A 27,939-nucleotide genomic window follows, 5' to 3' on the forward strand; every position below is an offset into this window, starting at 1 on the left:
TAAGTCCTTTGCATCCTGTTTTAACCTTTCCTGAACCTTCAGGATGTCTCTGAAGTGGAAAATTCTGAGCAGCATTGTAAAAACATATAAAATGATCTTTTGAATGTTTTCTCTTAACTTTGTTACAATTGGAAGTGTTTAAAATATTTGCAACAGTAAGTATTCACTGATTTTGGTATATTTTTAGGGATGCCTCTTTAATGGCAATGAGACGGCGAATCAATGGCTTAAGTCCAGAAGAGATCCGTGCACTTTCTAAAGAGGAACTTCAGATGCCAGTTACCAAAGGAGACTTGGAATTGGCTCTTAAGAAAATTGCTAAGTCTGTCTCTGCTGCAGACTTGGAGAAGTATGAAAAATGGATGGTTGAATTTGGATCTGCTTGAATTTCTGTCAGCTCTTTCATTTCTGGTATTTTTGTTTATAAAATGTGAAGACGTTCCTGCAATTTTTTTTAAAAAACAGGTTTGGAACTTATCATTGGAGAGATTTTCACTTAAAGGAAAAAAACCCTAAAACCCCAAAGAATATAAATGTAGTTGAGAAATAAGAAAAGCTTGCATAGAGAGCCTGATAATTTCCATCACCTGGCTTTGTGCTGGTATTCCACATACTCATGCATCAGCATTGCACACCCAAACCAGTGTGTCAGAGGCTGAAGAAAGTGATCAATGTGCTATTGTAGAAACTTGTTTACAGAAGATTTAGAAGGGCCTCTATTTCTCACTTGCATTTGTTGTTTTTTGCTTTTTTCTGTTCTTTGCTCTGAACATGAGGGACCTCTATACATTGACTTTTAACATCAAAACTGGGTTTGTGTCAACTTCATTATTTGTTGTTAAGAATGATAGTTTGGGATTAAATAATGAATTTGCTAATTACACCTGTAGAATTCAACTATTACTGTTAGAGTCTATCATATAGTTAAGATTTTTACCCTCCCTTCCCCCACCATTTCTTCTACTAGCTGTTTAATCTTTTATTAAGCTTTATGGGGGAATATCCTCATGCTTTGTGGTTTTTGAATCATTTTGCCAGGTCGTTTCTCTGGTCTTTAGTATTTTTTGCCGGCACTTTTTATATTTCATATCGGAAGGGTGGGAAGCATATTGTGATTGCAGAAGATGCACTTCCTCATTCTAGACTTCTAAGTTTGTTTTCACTTTTCTTTCACTGTGTTCAAACAGATAAACCCTTTTTTTGTCTCAGCTCCAACATTGTTTGATTTTTGCTGAATTTGACTTTCGTATTCTGAGTAAATACTTTGGTATTCTAAACAAGTCCAGTCTCTTGTGGCTGATGCAAAGGAAACAAAACAAAATCTTTATAGTTTTCCAGACAGCTTGTTTAACAAAATAACATCGTACATAATGAACGATGTTTATTTGAAAAGATTAAAATTATTCCTTGCCTAGGTTGAGAACTTGTACACACAGTGAGATTAGGATAGAAATCTGACATACTCACTCAGTTCAGCAAGAATTACACAATAGAAAGAGGCCAGAAAAAGTAGATGGCGTATATCTAATCACAAGTAGAGTACAGTCATGCGCTGCATAACAGCGTTTCAGTCACTGCAGGCCAATGGTGGTCCCTAAGATTAGTACCATATAGCCTAGGTGTGTAGTAGACTATATACGTCTAGGTTTGTGTAAGCAGACTCTATGATGTTTGAACTACGAAATTGCCTAACGACACATTTCTCAGAATGTATCCCTGTTGTTAAGTGACACATGACTGTATCCTGGTGTTAGTTTTTTAAAATTACATTTATCCTATTTTGATTGGGCAACCTGTGCTTTAATGGTCAAGCTTTTTAAAATTTGTATTGATGGTATCCTGAATTCTCAATTTTGGACAGCACCTACTGGTTTAAAACTAAAAATAATATAACTTTCTAGATACTTAAAGAAAAAGTCCTAGTATCTTGCTTAAGAGAGTTTTTTTTCACTAAAAACTGTGTAATTTTCAGATAACTTAAGTCTGCCTTTAAACTCCAGTGTTTATCTAATGCTGTAAATTACCCTCTTTTCCTCTGAGGCATAGATTATAAGAGTTAAAATCAGAAGGCATCATGATTTTATTTCAATTGAATTAATTCATCTTAGAAATTGAAGTTTCCTTTTATTAATGAACTTTTTTAAGTAAAGAAATAAGTAATCCCACTAATATAGTCTTGCAAACCATTGCCATCCAGTAATCTATTTTTTTCCTGAAGTCCCAGGGGCAATCATTAAAGCGTTAGTGTTTTGATTCCTAAAACTTGTTTGTATATTTTAGTTGATTAGTTAGACCATTTTTCTAGGTTTTGCATTATTTGTCTTGGCATGCGTTTTATTTTTTTTCTTGAATTCTTCATGGATCATAACATGGTAATTATGATTTTTAAAAATTATCAGTTAAGCAGTATTTGGAGACTCAAGCTTCCTGGAAGCTTATCTTTACTACGTTAAGTGTGCTGTTTTATTTCCCTTTTTTCTCATTTGGCTCTGTCAGTGGATGGTGAATGCCTTGTATATCTTAAACTCCTTAAAGGATCTTGAGGAGGTCCCTCTGGTGTTCTATCCAACCTTTACTGTACATTGTATGTACATTGTCTTTATTGCAAGATAGTGTGTTGCCTTACCCAGAATGAGAGAATTGTTGTGTTTTGCTTTGTTTTACTTTTTCTTTGTTGCATTATCAAATTAGAAAGATTTTGGTTCCTTTAATTCATCTGAAAACATGAGTATTTTGGGTTCTGCAGCACAATGGTGTTAGGACTAAGTTTTGTACAATTCTGTCTTGCAGATATTTGATCAGATAGTTCCTTCATTCAGCAGGCTTGCGTTGATTGCTTAGTGTGTACACCACCCTCGGGTGGGAGCTCTGTGGCTTACAGAGTTGGATCAGGCAGTGCGGTTGTGACTGGGAACTCTGTGTAATTACACTGTGTAGCTTCTGGCTCCAACTGATGCAGCGAGTTCAGATCATAAATGGAGAGGCACAGTATCTGTGTGTGCTTTGGGAAGATGGTACGTAAAAGTTTCTCTCTTTTTCTGTCTTTAAATCTGTTTTAAAATTAGAACTGGATGGGCCGGCCCCGTGGCTTAGCGGTTAAGTGCGCACGCTCCGCTGCTGGCGGCCCGGGTTCGGATCCTGGGCGCGCACCGACGCACTGCTTCTCTGGCCATGCTGAGGCCGCGTCCCACATACAGCAACTAGAAGGATGTGCAGCTATGACATATAATTATCTACTGGGGCTTTGGGGGGAAAATAAATAAATAAAATCTTTAAAAAAAAAAGTGATTAAAATTAGAACTCGTACCTATTTGTTTGAACAATATAACTGTTATAGATCTGACTATTTTCATGAAGCATTTCTGTCATTTCTCAGCTACATCTTTATTGTAAACATGTACACATGTAATTATGGTAAACATGTAAACATATTACATGTTTATTATAAATGTTTTGCTCTCATAATTCCTTTATTTTTTAAAGGAAATTAATATTGATGAAATGTTCCAGACATATGGCTCTTTAACGTAGGCTGAAACCTTCTAGTAGTCCAAGTAGAAAATAGACGATGGCATCACAGGCTTTATCTTCTAGTCAGTAGCAGCGTAGGTATTCCGCAATGACCAAAACACACTTTGGGCTCGGACCTCTGCCTCTAAAAATGCCCAGACAGCTTGGAAGAGGAAACATGTTGTGGTCTAGCTGCGTAACTAGGGGCTTCCTTTGAGCTCCTGAGATTGCTGTTTTTACTTTGAGCTACTGAGATTGTCACTCTTTCACTTTGTAGCCTGACTCTATTGAACATGAATTTATTGATACTCTTCAGGTTTTGAACGGCTTGAGTTTGTTTGAATTCCTTCCTTGGATGTTTCTGTATACACTGTTGAATCCATGCTGAGAATCATAAAACAGTAACCAGTTGACTGCATTGTTTCACCCTCCCCCCTGCATCCCCGAACCTGAGATAAGGAGAAGGGCTCATGGTATGTGGGCTTTGGCTCCTTCAGTATTGTCTTGATAGTGAGTCTTTTTTTCTTAATAGTAGATTCCCATGCTTCCTATTAATGATAACTCACCTTAGGATATATCCTGTATGACAGGCATAAAATGTTAAGGATATTTGCTGGCCTTTTCCAAGAAAGGGCCACCTTAACTTGTATCAGAAAACAAAAGTAATTACTCTTTTAACCTTTTTTTGTATCTATTGTTCCTTAACTGTTTTGATTGTATAATATTTTTTACATACCACTTAATTTGTGATGTACAGAATATTTATGTGAATCTAAGAATCTGTCACAATAGAGAAGAATAGGAATTATAGTTGGAGGACATGTTAAGGGGATAAAAATATTTAAACCCCAAATGTTTTATTCTCATCTCCACTAATTATTTTGTGGGAAAAACTAAAAACTCTGTTATAATACTATGTTTACTTATTTATACTTTTAAGTTAGGCTTTTCATATTTATTTATTTAATATTTTAAGGACATTTGCTTTTAATATTGTTTATTAATGTGGAAACTATATGAGTATTTTAAAAATAAAATCCCTAAGATAATAGCTGTGTTTTTAAACATTCACAAATTAACAATAATTCTTTGAATTTGTTTTTTTTTTTTTTTTGGGGGAGGAAGATTAGCCCTGAGCTAACATCTGTTGCCAGTCCTCCCCCTTTTTGCTGAGGAAGATTGGCCCTGAGCTAACATGTGCCCATCTTCCTCTATCTTATATGTGGGATGCCTGCCACAGCATGGCTCGATAAGCGGTGCACGGGTCCGAGCCCGGGATCCGAACCCGCAAACTCTGGGCTGCTGAAGCGGAGCACACGAATCCAGCCACTATGCCATCATGCTGGCCCCCAGTAATTCTTTGAATTTTTATTGGATTTTTTGGCTCTGGACAACCTTTGGCTTTAGGGATATTTCTAAATTTCTTGGTGGCTTGTTAATAAAAACAGGAAAAATATTAAGGAACAGTCATGCATCACTTAAGACAGGGTTTAAGTTCTGAGAAATGCATTGTTAGACAAGTTTGTCCTTGTGCGAACGTCATAGAGTGTACTTACACAAACCTAGATGGTATAGTCTACTATACACCTAGGCTTTGTGGTACTAATCTTATGGGACCACCATCGTATATGTGGTCCATCATTGACCAGAACGTCGTTATGTGGCATAAGACTGTAATGATAAAATTTATTCTTCTTATTTTACCTTTCTCATGTCTTGATTGACCATATTTTTTATGTGTATATAAATAACCTGGATACTGCTTTGTCACCAGGAGTGTATAGATTTTTGAACATTTGGAAATTTGGCACAATAAATAGGGAATTAATATAGAGAATTTCCTCCTATAAAAGGGCTTCCATTTGATTTTATGTTCAAAACTATATAATGCACTTTTGTTTTACAATCTCTGAAATGACTAAATATTGCCCTTTGGAAAACCTGAATCTTTGCACGTGTTATTTCCAGAGTCTACCTCAGTTAACTGGGCTTAGTTTTAGGTGGGAATGAATTGAAACCATGTTTAAATTCAGTTCATCATCTATGCAGATTTTTTTTTTGTTTAAGCACTTCCTTCTCCTTGCCCTCCTTCCATTAGCTTTTTTTTTTTTAACCCTGAAATTTTAATTTAAAACATTTGTCTTTCTTCCTCTGGCAAAGCCATATTCCAAGTTAAGCCTCTGTGAAACGTCTGAATTCTTCCCTCTTTTTTATGGCTAGCTGCATTTTTTGGATGTATTTCATTTCAAGGAGCAGTTTCAAACACAACACACATCCTCCTGTTTTCTCGTAGCTTCATCAAGACAAGCTAATGTGACAACATGAAAAGTCTTGGAACCTAACAGTTCTTGTGTCCATACTCTAAGAACCTTAATACTTGATGACAACAGGCACAAATGGACACGTGTCTGCTCACATGGTGCAGCAGCAGGGAGTCGCCTTCAGTTGACAGTGTGTGGACACAGTGTCCAGCAGGATCACTACATGTTACGATGGTTTGTAAGTGTGTTGTTAAGATTTTTGTTGCAGTGTTTGTCTCCCAGTATTTTGAACCTAATTTAAAGAAAAAGACGTTTCTAAATTGGATCTATTAAACGTGCTTTTGCTTACATTTTGTGCTGCTACTTTGCCAGTCTCGTGACTTAGTTGTGTTTGTACATAGGTTGTAATTTGCTAATAAATTCCTGGAGTGTTGCTGATCGGTGTTTTCTTTGTGGTTCATATTTGATCTCTAGTCACTGGTCCACTTATTGTCACCAGTGGGAGTAGCAAATCCCTCACTAGTAAGGAATGACTTTTTCCAGAGTTTTAGTTCTTATAAAGTCACATGTAAACCTGACATTTTGTGTTTGCCGTGCATTTCACTAATAATTTCAAGGTTGATGCAGGTAAGATAGGAGTGGCTTTTCAATTAATTCTAAGTGGTTTAATAAATATACTTATTTGTGTGGTGCCATTACAAAATGGATGTTCCATATGGTGAAATTTCCAGATGACTATGTCTTATTTTATGAATGCTCCAAAACTAATTTTTTAATTCATAGACTTTATTTTTTTGAGCAGTTTTAGGTTTACAGAAAAATTAAACAGGGAGGAGAGTTCTCATATACTTCCCCCCGCTCCCCCCATTTCCCCTTTTATTAATATCTTGTTGTTGTGTGGTACAGTTGTTATAATTGACTCCATGTTGATACATTATTATTACTAAAATTCATAGTTTACATTAAGGTTCACTCTGTGTTGTACTATTCAATGGGTTTTGACAAAAGCATAATGTCATATATCCACCATTACAGTATCATACAGAATAGTTTCCCCGTGCTAAAAATCCTCCCTGCCCTGCCTATTCATCTTTCCTCCTCCTCCAACCCCTGGAAACCACTGATCATTTTACTGTCTCTGTAGTTTGCCTTTTCCAGGATGTCACATATTGGAATATACGGTATGTAGTCTTTTTAGAATTGGCTTCTTTCACTTAGCAAGATGTATTTAAGGTTCCTCATGTCTTTTTTGTGGCTTAATGGTTCATTTCTTTTTATCATGGAACAATGTTCCATTACATAGATGTGCCTGTTTGTTTATTCATTCGCCTATTGAAGGACATCTGGGTTGCTTCCAAGTTTTGGCAATTATGAATAAAACTTTCTGTAAACATTCATGTACAGGTTTTTGTGTGGACATGAGTTTTCAACTCACTTGAGTAAATACTTAGGAGTGCGATGGGTGCATTGTATGGTAGGAGTATGTTTAATTTTGTAAGAAACTGCCAAACTGTCTTCCAAAGTGACTGTACCATTTTGCGTTCTCACCAGGAATGAGTGAGAGTTCCTGCTGCTGCACATCCTCACCAGCATTTCGTGTTGTCAGTGTTCTGATTTTGCCATTCTAGTAGATGTGTAGTGGTATCTCACTGCTGTTTTAATTTCCAGTTCTCTAATGACATGATGTTGAGCATCTTTTCATCTGCTTATCTGTTTTTTAATTGTTCTTCATTGAAACCTTGCTAAAATGTATCATATTGTTGTCTGACTTTGTAAAATAGAGAATTTGAACTTAACCTTTTTGTGATTCAGAGTTATCCTTATGATATGCTGCCCTCAGCAGCTGGTGGTCGGGTAGCAGAGCTTTTCTGCTCGTCCCTATATGAGTGTTGGTGTTTGCTTTTCTAGCCTTTTTACTCATCTCTTATCAGGCTGTCAGCATATTGCTCTTTCAATTTCCTACCCCAGTCTTCAGTGAACCTAGTGAAGCAGTTGTTAGGCTGGTTAGAAGATGTGTAAATGAGGAGTGGTAGAGGGGTCTACTCTTTGAGCTTTAGTGCTTTGTGTCCTTCCTCTAGGCTATCTGTGGCCTTTTTAGCTTTACTTTTGGTTGCCAGAAGTGTTCCAGGTAGACCAAGTGTGAAGTAGATAATTTATGCATGATTGTGTTGTCATGTAGTTGTATAATATTTATAGCTGGAAGGCACCTAGCAACAGTTTAATTCCATGGTCCCACCCTGTTTTCTTGCTGTGACTGTTAATGAGGGTTTGATATACTAAAGGGTATAAAGGAAAAGAGTTATGTAAGTGGGACAAAAGAGTTAGGTAAGGAAACATTTATGGCTAGAGCCTTCCCACTCTTTCAGTCCTTTCTACTTTCTCCAGTGCATATGGCCAGTACTGCCCAGTGATGTGACATGGTGACTGGCTCATATGGCAGAGCATACTTGAGTGTTGGGGTGTTTGCCCAGAGAAGCCAGGAATTTAGCTGGATACTGTGAGGGAAGATAAAAGCTAGTGTCTGGCTGGCGTCAGCTACTGCCTTTCAAATGGATAGACAGAAGGGAAGGGTGGGCTCAAGTCTTCCCCGGCTGATTCCATCAACTCATGCTCAGATTCTGGAGACTTGTGCAACGTGCCTTCCTCCCTCCCTGACTGGATATTACCACAGTCAGCTGCACCTGGCCCAGACAGACATGGAGATTCACCTGGGGTTCCTCCAGTCCTTCTAGCCATTGCTCCTGCTACCCCAGAACAGGTGGGAAAGGGACTCAAGGGGGAGGAGCACATGTGTTCAGTGGCTACTTCCTGTCCTCTTTCCAATCACAAAAGTTTTATGGCCAAGTCTTCCCTAATTTTAATTTTTCTAAGGCCTTCTTTCCTATAAGTTTTGAGAGGCTCGGCAGCAGCCTAGGGCATTGAGACCTGAAATAGGGAGCAAATGACTTGGTCCAGTTCCCTCGTCTTACAGGTGAAAGAATGAACCCAGGGAGATTTTCAGATATGTGTTCAAGATCACATTCTGAACTGGGAAATAGGACTTTTATCTATTTCTGATCTTGAAGAATGCTGCAGATAAGGTGTAAAGAAAGCAAGCCAGCCAGCTGAACATTTATTAAGGACCTTTAGGCCTCTGAAGCACGATACTGATATAGAGTATTCACCCAAGTTGATCATAGTTAAGAATAAGAAATGTTAAGATAAGTTGACACCATAAGATTGGAGCTAACATTTTTACTTTGTTTACTATGTGCTAGATACTTTACTTTTATGGTTTTATTAAATTCATACATTAGCTCTAAAATGTGTTTACTACTATTCTCTTTTTGCAGAAGAGGGAACTGAGGTTTATAGAGTGACTTACTCTAGTCATTTGGCTCCTAAGAAGTGGAAGAAGGAATGGAACATAGGTCAGGTTAGTTCTAGAACCTATTCCTCTGCCATATTCCAAGATTACTTTTAACAATGTTAAATGCAAAAGTACTCAATTCTTGAAATAAATATGTTACATTCACTCATTTTTCTGAGGTTATTAATCACTCTTTTACCTTCCCTTTGCTGTAGTGCTTTTTTACCAGGAGACTTTTAGGCTTATTACTGTGAAATATTCTGTTACAGTATTTATGTGTATAATGATAGGAAAAAAAATAGTGGCTCTTGTGTTATGGTATTAAAATGAATTTGGGAATATTGCTGCCATTTGCTGTATCAGAGTGTAAATATACACCTACTTGTCTTTCAGGGCAGGCTTTGTGAAATGAACCTGTCATTCTAAAAGTTTTTATGAATTATATTTAGACCACCAACTTAAGTGACGTAGAGCTCTGTAAGTTATTTTTATTAATAAGATTCCTGACAGTGCTCTGCTCATTGGATGACAGCTCCAGAGTCACTGGGTACGTATGGTCTCCATCACTTATCGGGAGAGCAGCCCCAGTGTACTTGGCGCTGGGTTTGGTGTCCATATTGGAAGCACTACCCCAGAACTGAGTTTAGTTCTGAGTGTTCGAAATGCTTTCACTTAGCACATCTTAATAACTTCTTTAAACAACGAATCATGATATGACTACTGTATTCCACAACATAAATCCTAAACTATAGTGTTAGTAATTATTATGTAATTAGAGATGGATGAATCAACTTCATCTGGGATTTGTAAAATATCTCAAGCTATTTTTCAAACATTTTGAAATATATTTTGTAACATTTCTCAAACATACTTTACCAAGCATATTTCCTCTAATTTTTAAACTCTTGTGTATTTCAAGGGAAATTTAATCCATGTGTTTCTGATTCATTTGCACTTAACTCATCAAAGTTATTTTTTAAGAACAATTTGGTTTCCAAGAGGCCTTAGGAATCCTTCTCATGAGTTCTATCAGCCTTTGAAAGTCTTTTCCCCAATCAAAACTTTTTTCTGCTGGGATAAATGTGCGTGAAATGTTTCAGTTCAGTTTACAATGCAGAGCCCATATTTCAAAATCTAAGCTAATTCTGAATTTAGTCTAATAAGTTATTCTGCCTTTACTGTAAGAACTCACTTCATTTGTTTCTCGTCAAAGGAAGTCTCTGCAAAGAGCTTGTAATCACAATGTGCTCTTTTGAAAACACAGTGCACTGACATTCTGTACTGGCATAGCACAGGTGACAAATATGGGTTGATCAAAAATATCCCACTAAATTATTGGGGATCTATCATGTATGCTGAATATGTATACGTATTTGTACATACTCAAATATACATGTATGCGCTCATAAAAATGTTTAAATTTTTATAGGTTATCTTTTTTGTTTTTACCTCTACTTATAAATTCTAACAAGACATTACTGTATTCTGGATTGAATTAGTAATTTATTGTGAAAGGACTATAATTGTTCTCATCTCTCTTCAGAAATGTTTTTCACCTGAGATTTGGTTCAACAGGTTTCTGTTGCCTAGCAGTAGGTCTTTGAGAACAGCTTTTTGTGCAGTTTTAATTGAACAGGTTGATTGTATGAAATCTTCTTAGAAAAATTAAGGTCATTACAATGAAGGTAAAAGGAAATAAGCTGACAGCTAATTGGACAGAATGTCATACACCATGTGACTCTGGAAAAGATTTGCAGAAACATAGCAGCAAAAGACTGGAGTTTGCTCAAGGCAGCTAGAAACTGTGTCAGAAATATTCACATTAAAAGAAAGACACCATTTTCTTGGGTTCTCATTAGGGAATTGTGTGAAATATATGTGTGGTAATCACAAGAAATAACCTCTTAAATTCCTATTTTTAATGGAAACTGTAAGTTTTTTCCCTGAGTTTTTTGGTGTGGGATTTTTAAACAATGAATACATCTTTTCTTCATTTTTCAAAGTATACAGTTTCTTATATATTTTGTTAGTTTGTGCTATAAATGAACTCTTAATATTTTAGGAAAATTTTATGATAGATAAATTCCTTTTAAAAATTAACACCTAAGTTTTTCTTTATTTAAACCAAAATGAAAAACTTCATGCATGAGGGGAGACTTTTAGCTTTTACTTTGTATTTTTCCATATGGTAATTAGTTTACTTTACAAAGGAAATATGCTTACAAAATATTAAGGTAGTTTTTAAAAAGCAATATTTATAGAAATTGGGTAAATGCCTGCTCTTACTTCTGTCTCCCAAAAGCCTTTGGCTTACAAGTCAGTCGTGGCTCTTGACCACGTTTCATTTGACTCATAGGGCAAGATTGTTCTGGTCATTGTCCCTGTAACCTGGGACAGTGATCTACAGACTTCCGTGATGGTGCCTCTCCATCAATAAGATGTTCGTGAATTTTACACTGTTACTATATTGATAGTTTACAGAATATTTGAAATTTATAGTAGTATTTGTATGTAATTTATAAAAATATTCACAAAATTAGAAAATTTTGAAAACACTGAAAAATGTCTTCTTTTTTTTTTAAAACCTTGGGCTAGCTAGGTACAGTGATTTAGTTTATTTCAGTGCTTAGTTTTAATGACTGTTGTGAAAAAGTTACTTCACACTGGTTGTGATCCAAGGGGAAGAAATGAATCATTGACTGCAATTATATGTCATGAGCTTCATTTTTTAATCATGCCTATTATTTATGCAGAAGTTTCCATTTAACTTTGGCTGTTAAATTTACATCTTCCCTGATGTCAGTCAGTTCTTGCAAATTAATTGGAAGGTTGTATTTTATATGAATAGTTTCAAAACCCACTGAACCTCTTCATTTGGAAGATTTTTAAACAAATAGGAAAGTTGTTTCAAGTTTAAGTTGTACATATTAGAGTTTTTAATAAGAGACTCACTGTTTTTGGCAACAAAATCAGGGAACAATGGAAACAAACACTCGAGGTGAGGGACGGAGCCTTCACTCGGCCTGCCTCCCTGACCCTCATATACCTATGGATTCCACTTCTCAGTCAGTCCCATTGATGACTTTCCTGATTCTGCTCAGTCTGGACATGATAGTCCTTAAATTATGTGGGACAGGTTTAATTTCTGTTATGAGTTTTCATTTCTCCTCAGTCTTAAAATAATTCCTGACTTATAGGTGTAATATGATGTCACTGTCCCTTTCTTCCATTTCGGTTATCAATGATCCCTGTGCCAGTGTCCACTACATTCCTCCAACTTATGTTAAAAGCTTCCTCTGGGGAGGCACCAGGTCGTTGCATTTTTCTATATATTGGTGTGGGACATTCCGATAGCTGTCAGCTACCTGGGACAGTGCTGCTGCTTGCTGAGCTCGCCTTGTTCATGTTCAGTTCAATGTGAGTGGAATCGTTGAAGGGAGGACCAAGAGGAGAAGAAAGACTCTTAGTTAATAACAGGAAAGTGCTAAGGTAGGAGAGTCAGACTAGGAGGCAGAATCAAAGAAGGAGGATATTGAGTTTTCAAAGGGAAGGAATCCCCATGAATTCCGTGACTAGGTGAAGAAGAGTGACATGAACCATAAATGTTTGGTCTTATTTGGATGGTGCGTACTCTGGTCAAAGCATCATTCCTGCTCTTTGGCTAGAGATCTGTTAGCCATTTAAACAAGGGGTCTGTCTGTTGGATCCTGGGAGGCATTATGGTATTGTGAGACCTTCAACTCTGGAGTCGGAAATCTGGATGCTAGCCCTAGCTCCGCCACTTCCAAGCTGGGTGACTTGGGCAAGTTACTTATCCTTTCTGTGCCTCTGTTATCTCATCTTAAAATGGAGATGATAATAATTATACATTCCTTATTAGACTGTTGGGAAGTTGAAGTGAGATACTGAATTTAAAGTGCTTATCAGTTTCTAGCACTGTAATAAACCCTCAATACATGTTAGTTGCAAGGTATGCCAGAGCTGGCACTTAACAGGCTTTCCCAGAGCCAATTGTTGAATATTAAGGAATGTCGCAAGTCTCTCAACTGTTGAAGTTGGTTGTAGTGAGAGTATTTACACCATGGAAATCAGCAAACACCATAAGTCAAGGCTTCCTCCTTCACACAACTCCCTTGGAGAGACAGTTTACCAGCACATCACGGGTTAGCTAGTTTTATTTTGTGTAGGGTTTTTTTTTCTCCAAATAAAGCAGCTCTGGATACCTAGCCTGGCTCTTTGTCAATCCCTCTGAAGTAAGTAGTTGCAATGATGAATAATACTCCTAACCCTTGCCAGTCGTGTGAATAGGGTCAGTTTAACTGGAAGTTAGCCATTTTTGTCTCAAGGGGTGAGTGGCTGTTTTGGATCTGCCAAAATTAGAGACCACTCTCTTCTCTGAGCTAGACTTGACTCCGTTACTTTCATTGCAATGTAACAGAAATCTTAGGACACCAGAAAAAGACCAAAGTGTTCTACTACCCTTTTATTTCCTGACAAATCTAGTCTGAGCTATATCTAGGCAATACCACACTGCTCTCAGCCTTTTGCCAAAGGTGAGATTCTTCAATCCTCCAAAAGGTTCTGAACCCCAAATTGGCATGGCTTACCTAGTGGTCATGGTAGACACATGTCCACAGAAGTGTTTTGCCAAGTGCTTGTGAGAGCTATTTGGCTGTTTTTCCAGCAAAGGCAGGAGAGGCAGGAGGAAGAGGGGGCTCTGTCCTCACTTTTTTAGTATCTTCCCTGAACCAAAAAGCAGAGTTGGGTGGTAGTGCCCAGTTGGAACTCTCTTGCCTCATTTAGCACACTAAGGATTAAATTTCTCCCTATTTACAATAGAAACAAAAAAGCAAGCATAATTTCTCAGAAAAGAAGCACTTTAAATAGGGAATTTACAAACTCCACGCTGTCTTTTGTTATTGCAGATATATACATATCTTCTCAAGAGGATCACACAGGTTTTTGTGTTCATTGCTTAAGAATCACAGACTAGAGTTGCGGTTTGTTAGTCCCATTTGCTTTTCACAAGAAAGAAAAAGCATTACATGATGTCAGAGGGTATCAGGTTCCAGAAAGGGGAGCTTTCCAAGGTTTTCTGTGTAAGGAAGTTTTCTGTGTAATCCACAGGGAATTATGCAGGAAGGGGGTCTGGAGGATCTAGCCAGGACTTATTTTTCCATCCATTCTAATTTGAATCTTATACAAACATTTATTTATGTAGGTCTATTATTTAGACCTTTATAACGTCAGTTTAACTTATTGAATGCCCGACAGAGTCTAAGCACAGCCCCTGCCTTAGGAAACTCGTCCTGGTAGAGAAAGCCCTGAAACAAACCATCCTAGAATGCTATAGTCGTGCATCACTTAACAACGGGGATACGTTAAGAGAAATGTATCGTTAGGTGATTTCGTTGTTGTGTGAACATCATAGAGTGTCCTTACACAAACCTGGATGGTACAGCCTATACACACCTAGGTTGTATAGTACTAATGTTATGGGACCCCCGTCATATATGTGGTCTGTTATTGACCGAAACGTCGTCGTGCAGCACATGACTGTATGTGCATTAACAACAGTGAGTATGTGACTGACAAGTGTGGAGGAGGAAAAGGACAAAGAAGGCTTCACAGAGGAGGTGATGTCAGCCATGTTCTGAAGCAGGAAGAGGCATTACTAGGTGGCAAGAGAGGGAATACTAAGGTAGAGGTGACGGTCACCACCTTCCTGGTGTCTTGTATTAGTTACAGTTGCCTTCTATTAGAGTGAGTCTTTTACACAGCTGTTTCTTCACTAGATGATGAGTTCTATGAGGGTAGGGAGCACTCGCTCATCATTGCCTCCTCCACAGGGCTTTGCATATTGTAGGTGTTCATATCCTCAGCGGGCAATGAGAATCTGTAATCATACAGGAAGGTCACCTTTCTTTATCGTGACCCTGTAAGCAAAGCTGTTCTGAAGAACGCTGACATGAAGAAACATATTCGCTGCGTGATGATGATAAAGCTCAGATCTGAAATCAGCTTCTGAGCAGAAAGGCCAGAGCCAAATTGGATGTCTCGTCTGTGGACATGGTCTACATATACACAAAACTTCGCTTCCTTTCATTTTTATGTGGCTTAAAGGTACCTTATTGTGAGTACTGTTGAGTTGTTGATCAGCTGCTTTGCCTGCTTTCGCAAGAGGGATGGTGGCTGCCCCAGCCACGGCAGGCCCTGTGGCTGTGCAGGCGCAGCAGCCGTTCCTCTCAGTGGTTTAATGTTTACGTGCCATGGATGATGACACCGCTCTGCAGTCACAGTATCTTCTCAGTGCTATGAAACCCCCTCCATTTTTCCAGGTCCACATGCAGTCTGTTAGCCCATCTTGGAGTTGTCTATAGGATAGAATTTTTTCCATGTATGAACCAAACCTACTTTATGAATCAAAAGGCATTTCTTAATTTGCAGTTATATCTTAAATTCACACATTTCAGATTGAAATTCGCACAATCTATTTTGCATTACTCACACTTAATAGTAATTTCTTTTGGCTATTGCCCTCAGGCTATATAAGAATGAAAAAAATAGATTTGAGCTCTTTATTTAGACTGTGTTCACAGATTGTAAATCTAATTAGGTCTCTGATTCTTTTTTCTCTGAAAGTAACATACACATTACTCGCTGAGCAAAGACTGCTAACTAGGGGCAGATTTGCCTTATAACCATGTTCACCACACCTAAATTACCCTGTCAGTTCACTTGGAAGATTCATCTGTTTTTCTGCACTAATTTGCTGCATCAAGTTGATGTGTGTCACTAATAGATATGATACCCACCTGTGAAATGGTGAGGAAAATTATGTCCAGATTAGGTAATGCTTTAAGACTGATTTATTTCAGAGCTGAAAGGGACCTTACAGATCATTGAATCCAGTGTTTCTCATACTGAGCTAGAGAATCCATTTGTTCTATGAGAAATTTTTAAATACTGTGTTTTCATTTAGATGAACAACCACAAAAATATATATAAGCACAGTCTGGCCCGTGGGATGACCTCTCTGAACTGAGAAGCATGAGATTTCAAAGGTCCCATGACTTGGCTCCAGTGATAGGATCAAGGTTTCCTGCAAACCTGAAGGAATTCAGCAAGTGGGAGCTGCCTGTGGCCTCTGGGATAAGTTCAGGGTCCCTCTTCACCACATAGGACTCCGATTAGATATAGGTGCACTGAGGGCATGACCACAATGGAGGTGTCATGCCAGCCCCAAATTCCTATGAGAGGCAGCTTGTGCCACATATTTGCATAGTTGTATATTTCTGATGTCCAGGGTACTATCTGAATTATAAGGCTACTGCTGCCAGGAGCATTCATTCTTAGATCATACGTTAGCCAAGCCATCCTTGTCATTCTGTGAGTATTTATCACATATGCCCAGTAGAGGGTGGTGGATCGGTCAGCTTTCTCTCAGTAAGACTGAGGTAATGAAATAACTCCAAAATTTCAATGGCTTGCAATAGCAAGGTATCTTTCTTGTTCACATGTCATCTGCATCCCTGCTTTGGCTGTGATTCTGCTCCCTGCATGTCTCATTTTGAGATCCGTGGTACCTTCAGTAGCCCCTATTCTCGTGACATAGAGAAAAGAGCAAGAAGGCTCAGAAGCACTCGAAGGCCCTTAGCACTTCTGTTCAGATGTCCCATAGATCATTTCTGTTACGTTCCACTGGCCGAAACAAATCATATCACCAAACTCATTTTCAGTGGAACTGGGAAATATTATTCTCTCCATAAGGCATCACGTGGCAGTGGATAGAGATATACAGTCATATGTCACTTAATGATGGGATATGTTCTGAGGAATGCGTTGTTAGGCGATTTCATCGTGTGAACATCATAGAGTGTACTTACACACACCTAGATGGTATAGCCTACTGCACGCCTAGGCTACGTGGTACTTATGGGACTGACGTTGTGTATGTGGTTTGTCGTTATCAAAATGTTATGCAATGCGTAATTGTATAATCCTCTTCCAGGAGGGCAGTTGAATAATTGGGAACAATAATACGCTCCACCACAAGTAACCCATGTAACTGTGTACCTCACAGCCACTCGTCACTCTGGCTGACTGGGCTCTGGCTGACTGGGCTATTCAATTTGGCTTTCTGTTTTTAATTTTCATTTTTTCTTATTTGGAAGTTTTAGAAGTAGAAAGCCTTAGGGTTGGACGGACATTTACAGATCTTATCTCATGCTTTTATTTTTCTAGTAGAGGAACTGAGGCCTAGTGAGGTGATTTGCCCAAGATCACACAGCAAGACTTCACTACAGTACTCTCTTCACAACATCAACTTGTGAAAACGTTAGGAAAGAATTGCTGCTTTGCTAATTGTAAAAGAAAATGACTTTCTTGTTCCTGAAATCATACCCTTCCTGGGAGACAGAGAAATAAAACAGAACCTGAGTGGTCAGTCCTGGAATGAAAACTGGCTCAATTTTCTATCAGTTTTTTTTCTAGCCACATTCGTATTAGAGGCAACTTATTTGAATTTATTATGTAGCATCAACAGAGCACCAGGATTTGTTTAGTGCTATAGTAAGTCACAGTTCCTGCCAAGGCAAATTGCGTCTCTATTTTATAAATAGTCTGCACCCTATGCTTATTTGACTTAAAATAAAACCTGTGGGTAGTATGCAGTAGGTTTCCTTTCACCCTTTGTGTGGGGAACAGTAGGTGGGTGACTTAATACTGGAGACATTAAACTAGGTGAGAGCTATTCAGTGGGTATTGCATGGGCTTCTAATGTTCTCGTGCTGCACAACTGATAAAACATCACAAAGCCCAGCATTGACTGTGGGAAATGCAGATAACCTTTATTCAGCCACTGACTTTCCCAACACCCCACTTCTGCTCTTCGGAAATTTCACATTCTGAGGTCAAGGACCAATGAAAAAGTGATAAAATAGATGGAAGTTACTGGAAGAGCTCCATGTAGAGGCCTATGGTTGGGAGACAACAGATAGAGGCAAAATAGGAGCTGCCAGTGCTTTGGGAAGGTGAGGGCTGTGGAGGAGACACAAGTGCTTATGGCATGAGAGGATTACAAATGAGATTCAGAACGAGAGTGAATGGGATGATTGCTCGTGTGCCCCAGTAAGCCTTGAATGTACAGTGTAATCTCTTTTCTCTGAGGGAAAGTTCCAGGCAAGAGCCTGTTGATGAATGACTGCACCAGTCTGGGTTAACTTCACATTCTAAATCTCTTACATCTGTGACCAAAATAATTTAAATATTCGATTGCATTTGTCAGTGTCTAAGACAACATAGGCCACAAAAGTAGGGAATTTCTTGTGGAGCTGCCAGCGTGGTTGAGGTTAAGTGGCATGTGTGGGTAGTGCTGTAGGGTAGAAAGAGCACCCCCTCCCTGGATGCCTGTCATAATGAAAAGGGGGAGGAGGGGAAAGGACACACCTGACAGGAGTTAGTTGAAGACTGCTTTGGCATCTGGAGAATAGAGGTAGGGTTAGTCCCACTAAATTTTGAAAAGGCCTCTTTCTGTTTTTTTCATTTCCTCTCTCTCACGTCCCAAAACATCGTCTCCCTGCAAATCTCATGCCCAGTCCCCTTAGGTTTTCCAAAACCTCAATTTTTAACATCCCACTCAGCCTGCTCCATATTGCATCAAAGCCATCTCCCCACCCACCGTCTCGGTCAGAGTGCCTTTGCCCTGAGTATTAGTGTTAGGAAAGCAATCTGATTAAATTTTGTTATACATACTGACATTGCAGCACTTGGTGTATTCTTCTTCGGCTTGCTCTCCCCAATCTTTCCCCTCTCTGTGGCTGCAATTTCTAATTACCCCTAAATATGAAACTTATATACATAAAGGTTCTAGATAATCAACTAGGGTGATTATCAAGACCACTTAGGGAGCTTTTAAAAATACACATGCTTAACCTCCCTCCCTTGAGATGCTGATTGGGTAGGTTTGTAGTGATGTAGGTGTCTGAATTTTTAGTAAGCTTCCTAGGTTATTTAAATCGAAACATCTAGTTCTTCACCTCCCTGGGAAAGAACTCTTGCATAGGAAAGCCTGCTCTCTGTCGTTGCTTGTCGTAACAGAGGGAGGTGCTGCTTTTCACCTTAGTATCTCAGTAATACTCCTAGAATCAGCTTTAGTTGATTTTATTTTTAGAATTCTTTAGTTTCTTTTCTCTTAGAAGGGCTGATTAAATATTCCTAGACTCTTTTGCCTGCCCAATTCCTAGCTTGTAAATTCAGGCGCAGGCAGGGATTGGAAATACCATAGTCCTTGGAACTGCTTGGCTTAACAAAGGCAAAACCCACCCCTAAACCTGATCTTATTAGATGGCCCTAATTCCCTCCCCTATACGCCTTCTTCCATTTTTTAGGACCTCTCTTTACCCAGTTCTCACTCCTTTTTTACTGTGTAAGAAAGTTATTTCAATTGTTGTAAATGCCTTATCATTTTTATTTAATTACCATACAGCAAATCAGGTCTGTGCATGTTATTAAAATGTATTAGATTTACTTTGTTGTAAGTTTTATTTAATGCCAACACTGAACTATGTTTACATGTTGCTCTGTTACCATGCCTGTCTACTAAAAAATTAATAAAACGAAGTAGGACAATTGTCTGGTAACATTGCATTTGTGTTTGACTGGCAGTTTGGCACCATTGCAACAAAACCCAAATGTAAACAATAGGCCTGAATTTACTAGTATGGCTCGAACCAGATAGTTGGGTATTCTCAGCTTACATTTTGAATCTCGAAGCAATTGCAATCTTCCCAACCGTCTACCAAGATAGAGGTGTGTGTGTGTGTGTGTGGATGTATGTGTGTGTGGATGTATGTGTGTGTCTTTGAAAATGGAAGAAGGATCTTTGCCAAGGCATCTGGCAACATCTCCAATGACGTCATTATGGACAAGGTAGAGAAATGTAACCTGAATGATAGTTATGTGGATTCCTGGCTGGTCGAAGGACTCCATCAAAGGGTGTTAATTAGTGGATCTCTGCTGGACTGGAAAGAAGGCTTTAATACCTTGCTATTGGGCCTCTTACTTGATCCTGTTCTCTAAGTGTTTTAATAGGAGGTGAAGATGAAAATATCAAGTTTCTAGATGACCCAAAGCTGGGAAGGACAGGTTATATTTAAGATTATTGAAACAACATTTAAAAAGAGCTCAGTAGGTCTAAGGAAGAGCTGGAACGAGCAAAGCGAAATGTAAGAAACAAAACGAGGTAGGAACGGATGTAAAATCCTATACTTCTCAATTGCCTGATGAGCAAGTTAGGGAGACCTGCTATAATAGTCACTACATAACAAAGGCTTGTACCAATATGTGTCACCTGAGGGGTTCCAGCTTCCCAGAAGTTTGTCATGAGAGTCCCAGAGGACCTCCAGGCAGGTCAGTGGATCTGGGATTTCTTGAGCGCTCTAGTCATCGAAAGCTAGTGAGAAAAACCTCGGAAGCCTGTGCCCACCCGGCAATCGACCATTCAGAGCACTCTACCTCTCTTGAGTCTGGCGCTTATCACGTGCATTACGGTTAGGTTATTTGTGCAGCTGTCTTGGCTCCTTAATTGTAAACTCCAGGGTAAGGACCATGTTTTACCCCTTTCCAAGTTCCCAGGTCCAAGTGCCTGACACAGACACAAATTAGGGAGTCCAGAAAGTCCCTGCAGTCAGGGATCTTTGTCTGCTTTGTTTCGTTCACTGCTGCATCCGTGAGACTTAGAATGATGCTTGGCCTAAGGTAGGTCTCAGTACATATTTGATGAAAGAATAAATGACACATACAGATGTTCAATAAATCTTAGCCATTCATTCTCAATGTGGTTGTGGCACGTCTTGTTAATAAGTCACTACTTGGCTATTTTAAAGCCTTCAGGAACTTCACATCCTTTTTCTTTGGCCTCTCAGTTCTTAGTCCATTCCTAACTCGGATTACCTTGTGAGTTTATTCAGAAGAGCCCAGATAGGACAAAAAAGTTTGATGATCCTTTGAAAAGACATATTCCAGATGTAATGAATTCATCACCCTTTTGCAGGAAGTTAAGTGCACAAGCATAAGTGAGATGGATTTGGGTTCAGGTTCCAACTTGGACAGTTGCTTATGAGATTTATGACTTTGGGAAAATATCCTATTTTCTTGAAGCCTTGTTTTTATCATCTGTAAAATGTAGATAAAACACTCCAGAGGGTAGATATGATATGTATAACACAAAGTACCATCTTAATAAATGTCATCATTATTATTATTAGTTTACCAAGGCCTTAGCTCAACTCCACTAAGAGCCATGAGTAGAGAGGGAGAAAACTCTCTGGGAAGAATCAAGGAAAAAGAAATTAGAAATTGCTAAAGGCTTGCCTTCAAGGTTTACTTCTTCTGTATGTCAAAGCACCTGCTCCTATTAGATGAGTGAGCTCCTCAGAGCGGGTAAATAGAGGCCCTACATAGCTGAGGGAGCTCTGGTCTCCATGGTAACAGCACATTAGATTCTGATGCAGGCACACCTGGTATTCTCAGGTTGCTCCACCATGTGGCACCTCATATATTTCATCAAGGAAAAAAACTACCTTGACCTCCCCCTACTGAGCAGGCATACGCACACACATGTACCCCCCACACCCTCTACATCTAATCCATGGCCACTGAAGCGATATAAGCCTCTGTCACAAAGGTTGGAAACACAGTTCCGAAAGCCATTCAATCAAAGGCCAGAAGAGTTATTCTTGCTTCAAAGAGGTGCCCAGAAGAGAGATACCTGACAAATACGTTTGCAATTTGCCTTTTCTATGAGACTGACGCAGAATCAGGCGGTTTCCCCCACCACCCTGGCTTGCTCATAAAGCAGCCCCATTCATGACCCTTCCGAAAGCGGAGTCACACACCCTTGACCGTGACTCATCTCATGACACCATTTGTAAAAGTGGCCTCTCAAACTCTCCCTACATATAAATGCCCATTAAACGCTCTGCTTTGAACTAGTTTAAAAGGAAAAAGAAAGATTTCCTGGTAGGATTAAAAAAAAATGCAGACAGCCTGTAGTTACTGTGTGACACAACCAAAGAATTACGGCTGCTTAGAGATTTCCTGTTCTGCTTCAGAAACAGATGTTTAAAAACTTCATGTTAAAAGAGATGTCAGAAAGTGGGGACAAAAGTCACTGTTCCTTGCAGTATATCAAAGTTTTCCTTTTTAATGGGCATCTTGTTGATTTGGTTTCTTCACACCACATTCCCCGGAAAGCCCATTTAAATTAACCACGCATGCTGCTTCAGCATGCTTGGGTGCAACCCTAGTGCCTTGAGTGTGTTATGCTTCATAAAGGGCCTTTGAAGACAATGTCTGAAAAAGCCACAGTTAAGGAATGGTAGAATTTAGGTTCTAGAAATGTTGGCTTACTTATGGTGCTCATGGTATTTTTTTAAGTACCTCGAGTAGCCTACTGAGTAATAAATAATAATAACCAAATGTATCCATCCAACATGGGAAAGTAAGCTGTGTAAGCTGTGCTCTGTAAAGTTTGTAGTTTATATTTTGAAACTGGCTCAATGTGCAGGATTCCTGGATCATTGCTTAGTTTTAACTTGTGGCAAAGGGATTATGTTTAAAGCAATAAAAACTTTTCCTTCCATGTCACAACAACCTTTTGGCAAGCTCACTGGCAGTTTCTCTCCACAGCTTTTCCACCCCACTTGAGGGATGAGTTATGAGGGAACTGTGAGATTGCCTGTAACCCCAAAGGGAACTATAGGTCTCTTGGAACATATCTGACCTCTCCAAAACGTGCCAGATGGAGTCAGACTTCCGGTTCCAGCCAAGATGAAGCAGCCCCATTCCTCCCAGCTCCTCCCTCCCTCCTACAACTTCAAGACCTTGGATTTTATACAACAGACAAGCATCAGAAGATTCCAAAAGGCAGACTTCCCAGGGTGCTCAGGTCTTGAGAAACAGCATAGTGGGGGTCCTCGTGCTTCCTGTGTTGCCTCCTGTATATTCCAGACAGGGCTCTACATAAACCTCCAACCTGAAATTGCCAACAGCCACAGGCCAAAAAAGTTTTCAAGAAAATCCTGTTCCCCATAGCCAGAAAACTTAGAAAGGGATGACCCAACAACAGAAAACTTTCTGGGCAATACTCACCCCGCTCCAGCCAAACACCAGTGGAAAAACCATACCTCTTGCCCCCAGAGTTTCAGCAGGGCCAAATAGGGAGCTGCTCTTCTGCTACAACCCCCCTGCCCTATGGAAGCAGGTGGTGGCCCTCTAATTCTCCTAACAGTAGGGCTAAGCAGAGATCTAATCTTCCATCTCCAACTTGGTGGAAGGTGGTACCCTAATTCCCCCTAACTACCCCGAGTGGGTAGTTGATCTTCCATCTTTTCTCAGTGGAAACAGGCAGTGCTCCAATTTCCCTGCCAGAGTGGTGTTAGTGGAGTCCAGTGGCTGGTGAAGCCTCACACTTACCTGTTTCAAAGAGACAGAATGAGGTGGGAGGCAGGGATAATTGGCACACTGATTCCCTTCCCTGGTGTCAGCAGGGCCCAGCAAGGAGCTGAGCTTCTGCCCCAACCCTGCAGCAACACAGCAGTGTGAGTCAGCCCTCCACTTACCCACTGCCAGGTGTCAGTGGGGCCCTGGGGAGAAACTGAGCTCACACGCACCCTTGGAGAAAATGGGACAGTGGGAGTTGGTGCCCTACTTTTGCTGGGAAGATATCAGTGGGTTTGAGCCATAAATATGTAGATTCAAATGTCTGAGTGAAAGCCAAATGGGATAAACCCAAATGGTGTGAAACTCACACCAAGACCCGTCATAATTAAACTTTTAAAAACTAAAGACAAAAAAAATTCTTGAAAGCAGCCAGAGAGAAACAATGTATTAGTTACAGGGGAACACCAATTCAAATGACAGCAGATTTCTCATCTGAAACCATGGAGGCCAGAAGGAAGTGGCACAACATTTTTCAAGCATTGAAAGAAAAGAGCTGTCAACCACAAATTCTATATCCAGTGAAGATATCTTTCAAGAATGAGGGAAAATAAAGACATTCTCAGACAAAGAAAAACTAAGGTTTTGTTGCTAATGAACCTATCCGTTTAGAATGGCTAGAGAAAACTCTCTATACATAAAGGAAACAATAATAGAAGAAGGCTTGGAACTTCAAAAAGGAAAAAAGAACATCAACATGGGTAAAAATAGGAGTAAATGAACTATCCTACTTCTCATGAGTTTCTTAAAACATATTTGATGGTTGAAGCAAAAATTATAACACCATCTGATGTACTGTTCAATATATATGGAGGAGATACTTAAGAAAATCTTTATTTATTTATTTATTTATTTATTTATTTATTTATTTATTTATTTATTTATTTATTTAGTGAGGAAGATCAGCCCTGAGCTAACATCCATGCCAATCCTCCTCTTTTTGCTGAGGAATACCAGCCCTGAGCTAACATCTATTGCCAATCCTCCTCCTTTTTTTCCCCAAAGGCCCAGTAGATAGTTGTATGTCATAGTTGCACATCTTTCTAGTTGCTGTACTTGGGACGCTGCCTCAGCATGGCCAGACAAGAGGTGTGTCGGTGCGCGCCCGGGATCCTAATCCAGGCCGCCAGTAGCAGAGCGCACGCACTTAACCACTAAGCCACAGGGCCGGCCCAAAAAATCATGTTTTAAAAATGTGAAAGGTAAAGGGACTGAAATGGAAGTAAAGTTTCTACACCTCATTCAAAGTGGTAAATGTTGCTACAAGTTGACTGTGATAAATTATGTATATATTGTAATACCTATAGCAACCACTAAGGACACTATACAAAACAGGATACTCAAAAACATTATAGATCTATCAAGATGGAATCCTAAACAATGCTCAAGTAACCCAGAGGAAGGTAAAAAAAAAAAGAGAGAAATGGAGGAATTAGAAATAGAGGAAACAAACAGAAAACAAAAAAATGGCAGATTTGAGCCCTAACACATCAACAATTACCTTAAATGTAAATAGTCTAAATACACCGAATAAAAGACAGAAATTGACTGAGTGGATAAAAAAAGATCCAACATGTGTTGTTTACAAGAAACTCACTTTAAATACAACTTCATAGTTAGGTTCAAAGTAAAAGGATAGAAAAAGATATGCCATTGGAACATTAATAATTAATAATAAAAGCAGGAGTAGCTGTATTAACATCTGATAAAGTAGACTTCAGAGCAAATAAAATTAGTAGAGACATAGAGGGACATTATGTAATGACAGAAGGCTCAAGCTACCCAGAAGACATCAAGCAGTAAGACAAAAGATAAACCACTCTTTGGTTGTGATGACACGAGTCTCTTCCTCTACAGACCAACAGCTTTTGAGGGGAGGAATCATGCCTACCAGTCTTGCTTTCTCACTCCACATGCCCCAGGAGGTGCTTAAGAAATGTTTTTAACTGAGTGCAGTGGAAGTTCACTGCAGTTACAGTCTGGCTCACAGGGACACCCCCTTCTCTAGGAAGGGCCTCAGAACAACTGAGGAGCCTGGCTATTCAGGATACCATGGTGGCCTGTACCACCTGAGATGCCCTCTGAAGCGGAGCAGATGTTGACTGGCTCGCTCCTGACTCAAGGTAGTGGTAGGGGCTTGTTTTCCCAAAGTGCTCTCCTTTGGGATTTGGCTAGAGTCTCCCCTTGGGTAGCTGGGCCCTAAATGTGGCGAATCTGCCCTTCAGCTGCTCCACAGTCTTCTGTAGGCCCTCCCAAGAAACCAGGGGTTCTTATGCAAATAACTTCCCAGCTCTCCTGAGAGACATATGCAGATTAGGCCCCACAGTGACCCTACACAGAAACCATATCCATAAATAATCCCAACTTTAAGACACACTGGGGTCAACCAGCATACCATTTGATTAAGTAATGCATTGAAATGCAGTGAGAGGTCCCATCGCATGATTGGAACGTAAATCTGAGAGAGGCTGGCCAGGAATAAATAGAAACCTTTCTTGGTTGTATCATTATAATACTTGGTGGTTGGAAAGGAAATTATTTACTTGGGAAACCTCTACAGTGACATTATGAGATCACTGGTACCTTGCTAATGATTTCTGTGCTCTTGTTTTATTGCTTAGGATTTGCTTAGTGCCCAAAATTTATAGGATGTGACGTGGTGGCAGATTTGCCCTAAGTCATCAGCACCCTCAGCGAGTAAGGCCAGAGCAAGTGAGACTGTGGCTGCAGAACAGAGATTTTCCTTGGGGCCCTTTAGGGATAAGCCTGGAGTTGTGGCCTCCTAGTCCAGCAGGTCCAGCCCAGATATTTCCTGACCGCATGCTCCTGATGGGTCCATCCTGGTTCATCTTTCTATGGTGACATTGTCACTGCTGGTGGCCAGATTTCAAATGTCTGTGGTCATTTTACCATGACATTCCCTAACCCAGGCCTCCTCATGGCCAGCGTGAGCCGGTGGCTTTCAGGTGGATGCGTCAACCACATACCAGGAGGCTCCAGCTGAGCCACCCCACTGCCTCTCCACGTGGGGCCTTACCTCCCTGTTCCTCATCCATGTTGGTCTCTTGGCCCCTCATTGGCTTCTGCACTTGTCCATATCCTCAACTTTAGGATTCATCTTGGCTTTCACTTATCTTATGGATCTCTCCAGTTTTAACCTTTGACATTCTCTTGAACCCATCCATGGGCCCCTGGCTGCTCTCAGTCATTGCCCACCCAGGCAATAGCCTCTGTGGCCAGATCCCTCACTGGATGCTCCAGTTTCTTATTCTTCCTCACCCATGAATAGTCACCCCAAAAATCCAATTTAGCCTTTCTGTAACCCCACTATGATAGGGGTGACCATCCTTTATGTCCTGCATGCCTCACTACAGTCATGTATCACCTAACAACAGGGATATGTTCTGAGAAGTGTGTTGTTAGGCCACTTCTTCATTGTGTAAACATCATACAGTGTACTTACACAAACCTAGATAGTACGGCCTACTACACAGCTAGGTGATATGGTACTAATCTAATGGGACCACCATGGTATAATGCAGTCTGTCATTGACCAAAGTGTTGTTATGCAGCGCATGACTGTATATGGCCTTTATGCTGAGGGTGGGATAGCACAGTGGTTAAAAGTGTGCATTCTGGAGCCCAGCTGCTGCCTGGCTGCAAAACCCAGCTTTTGCTCTCTCTAGCTGTGAGACCCAGGGCAGGTGAGTGACTCTTTCTCAGCCTCAGGTTCCTTATTTATAAAATGGACTTCCTAAGAGTAGCTACCTTACAGGGTTGTTGGGAAGATTAAATGAATGAATTCATATGAAGCATTTAGAACAGGCCTAGCACATAGTAAGTGCTATGTATTTACTATTTTGCTAAGTTAAATCTTTAAAAGCTAAGCCAGCTTTTAAAAACTTGTTTCTGTAATTTTAGGAGTGCTGCTATTGCATCGTGCTTAGCATGCCTGGCCACCCAGCCTGAACAGGAAGGCGAAAATCAAAACCAGGCTTAAAGGAGGGGAAGGGAATTCCAGATGCTTTTCTGTCTGTAATTTTTGAAAAGAGCTCTCTTCTCTAAAAAAGTTGAACTTAATATTAACTCATAGAAGAAATGCCTACGAAAAGTTGGTACCATTTTCTCTAATTCTTAATCTCCCTTGTGAACTGACTCAGGATCTTAGCTCAAAAGCGCTTCTGAACGGGTGTTTCTATGCTAGGCTGACTTGTCTAGGCTGACTTGTTGAGGCAGCCCTGGGCTCCTTATCTCTCAGAGTTGAGCTATCATTGCTTTTTCTTAACCACAGGTGGCCTGTACACTCTGCCAAGGATGTTT

The 27,939-nt window shown here is 39.8% G+C and overlaps 1 protein-coding gene across 1 annotated transcript in view; it reads left to right on the forward strand.

The window, feature by feature from the left end:
* The window catches only part of KATNAL1 (katanin catalytic subunit A1 like 1), a 67,849-nt gene extending 64,449 nt beyond the window's left edge, over positions 1 to 3,400 (forward strand). Inside the window, exon 10 of the mRNA XM_014791253.2 lies at positions 188 to 3,400. Within this exon, the coding sequence (XP_014646739.1) occupies positions 188 to 386 (199 nt within the window). The 3' untranslated portion in view covers positions 387 to 3,400. The remainder of the gene's footprint in view (positions 1 to 187) is intronic.
* Positions 3,401 to 27,939: the final 24,539 nt, after the last annotated feature.

The sequence above is a fragment of the Ceratotherium simum genome, chromosome 10 (assembly GCF_057802395.1).
Source record: "Ceratotherium simum simum isolate JZ-2026a chromosome 10, ASM5780239v1, whole genome shotgun sequence".
Taxonomy (NCBI): Eukaryota; Metazoa; Chordata; class Mammalia; order Perissodactyla; family Rhinocerotidae; genus Ceratotherium; species Ceratotherium simum.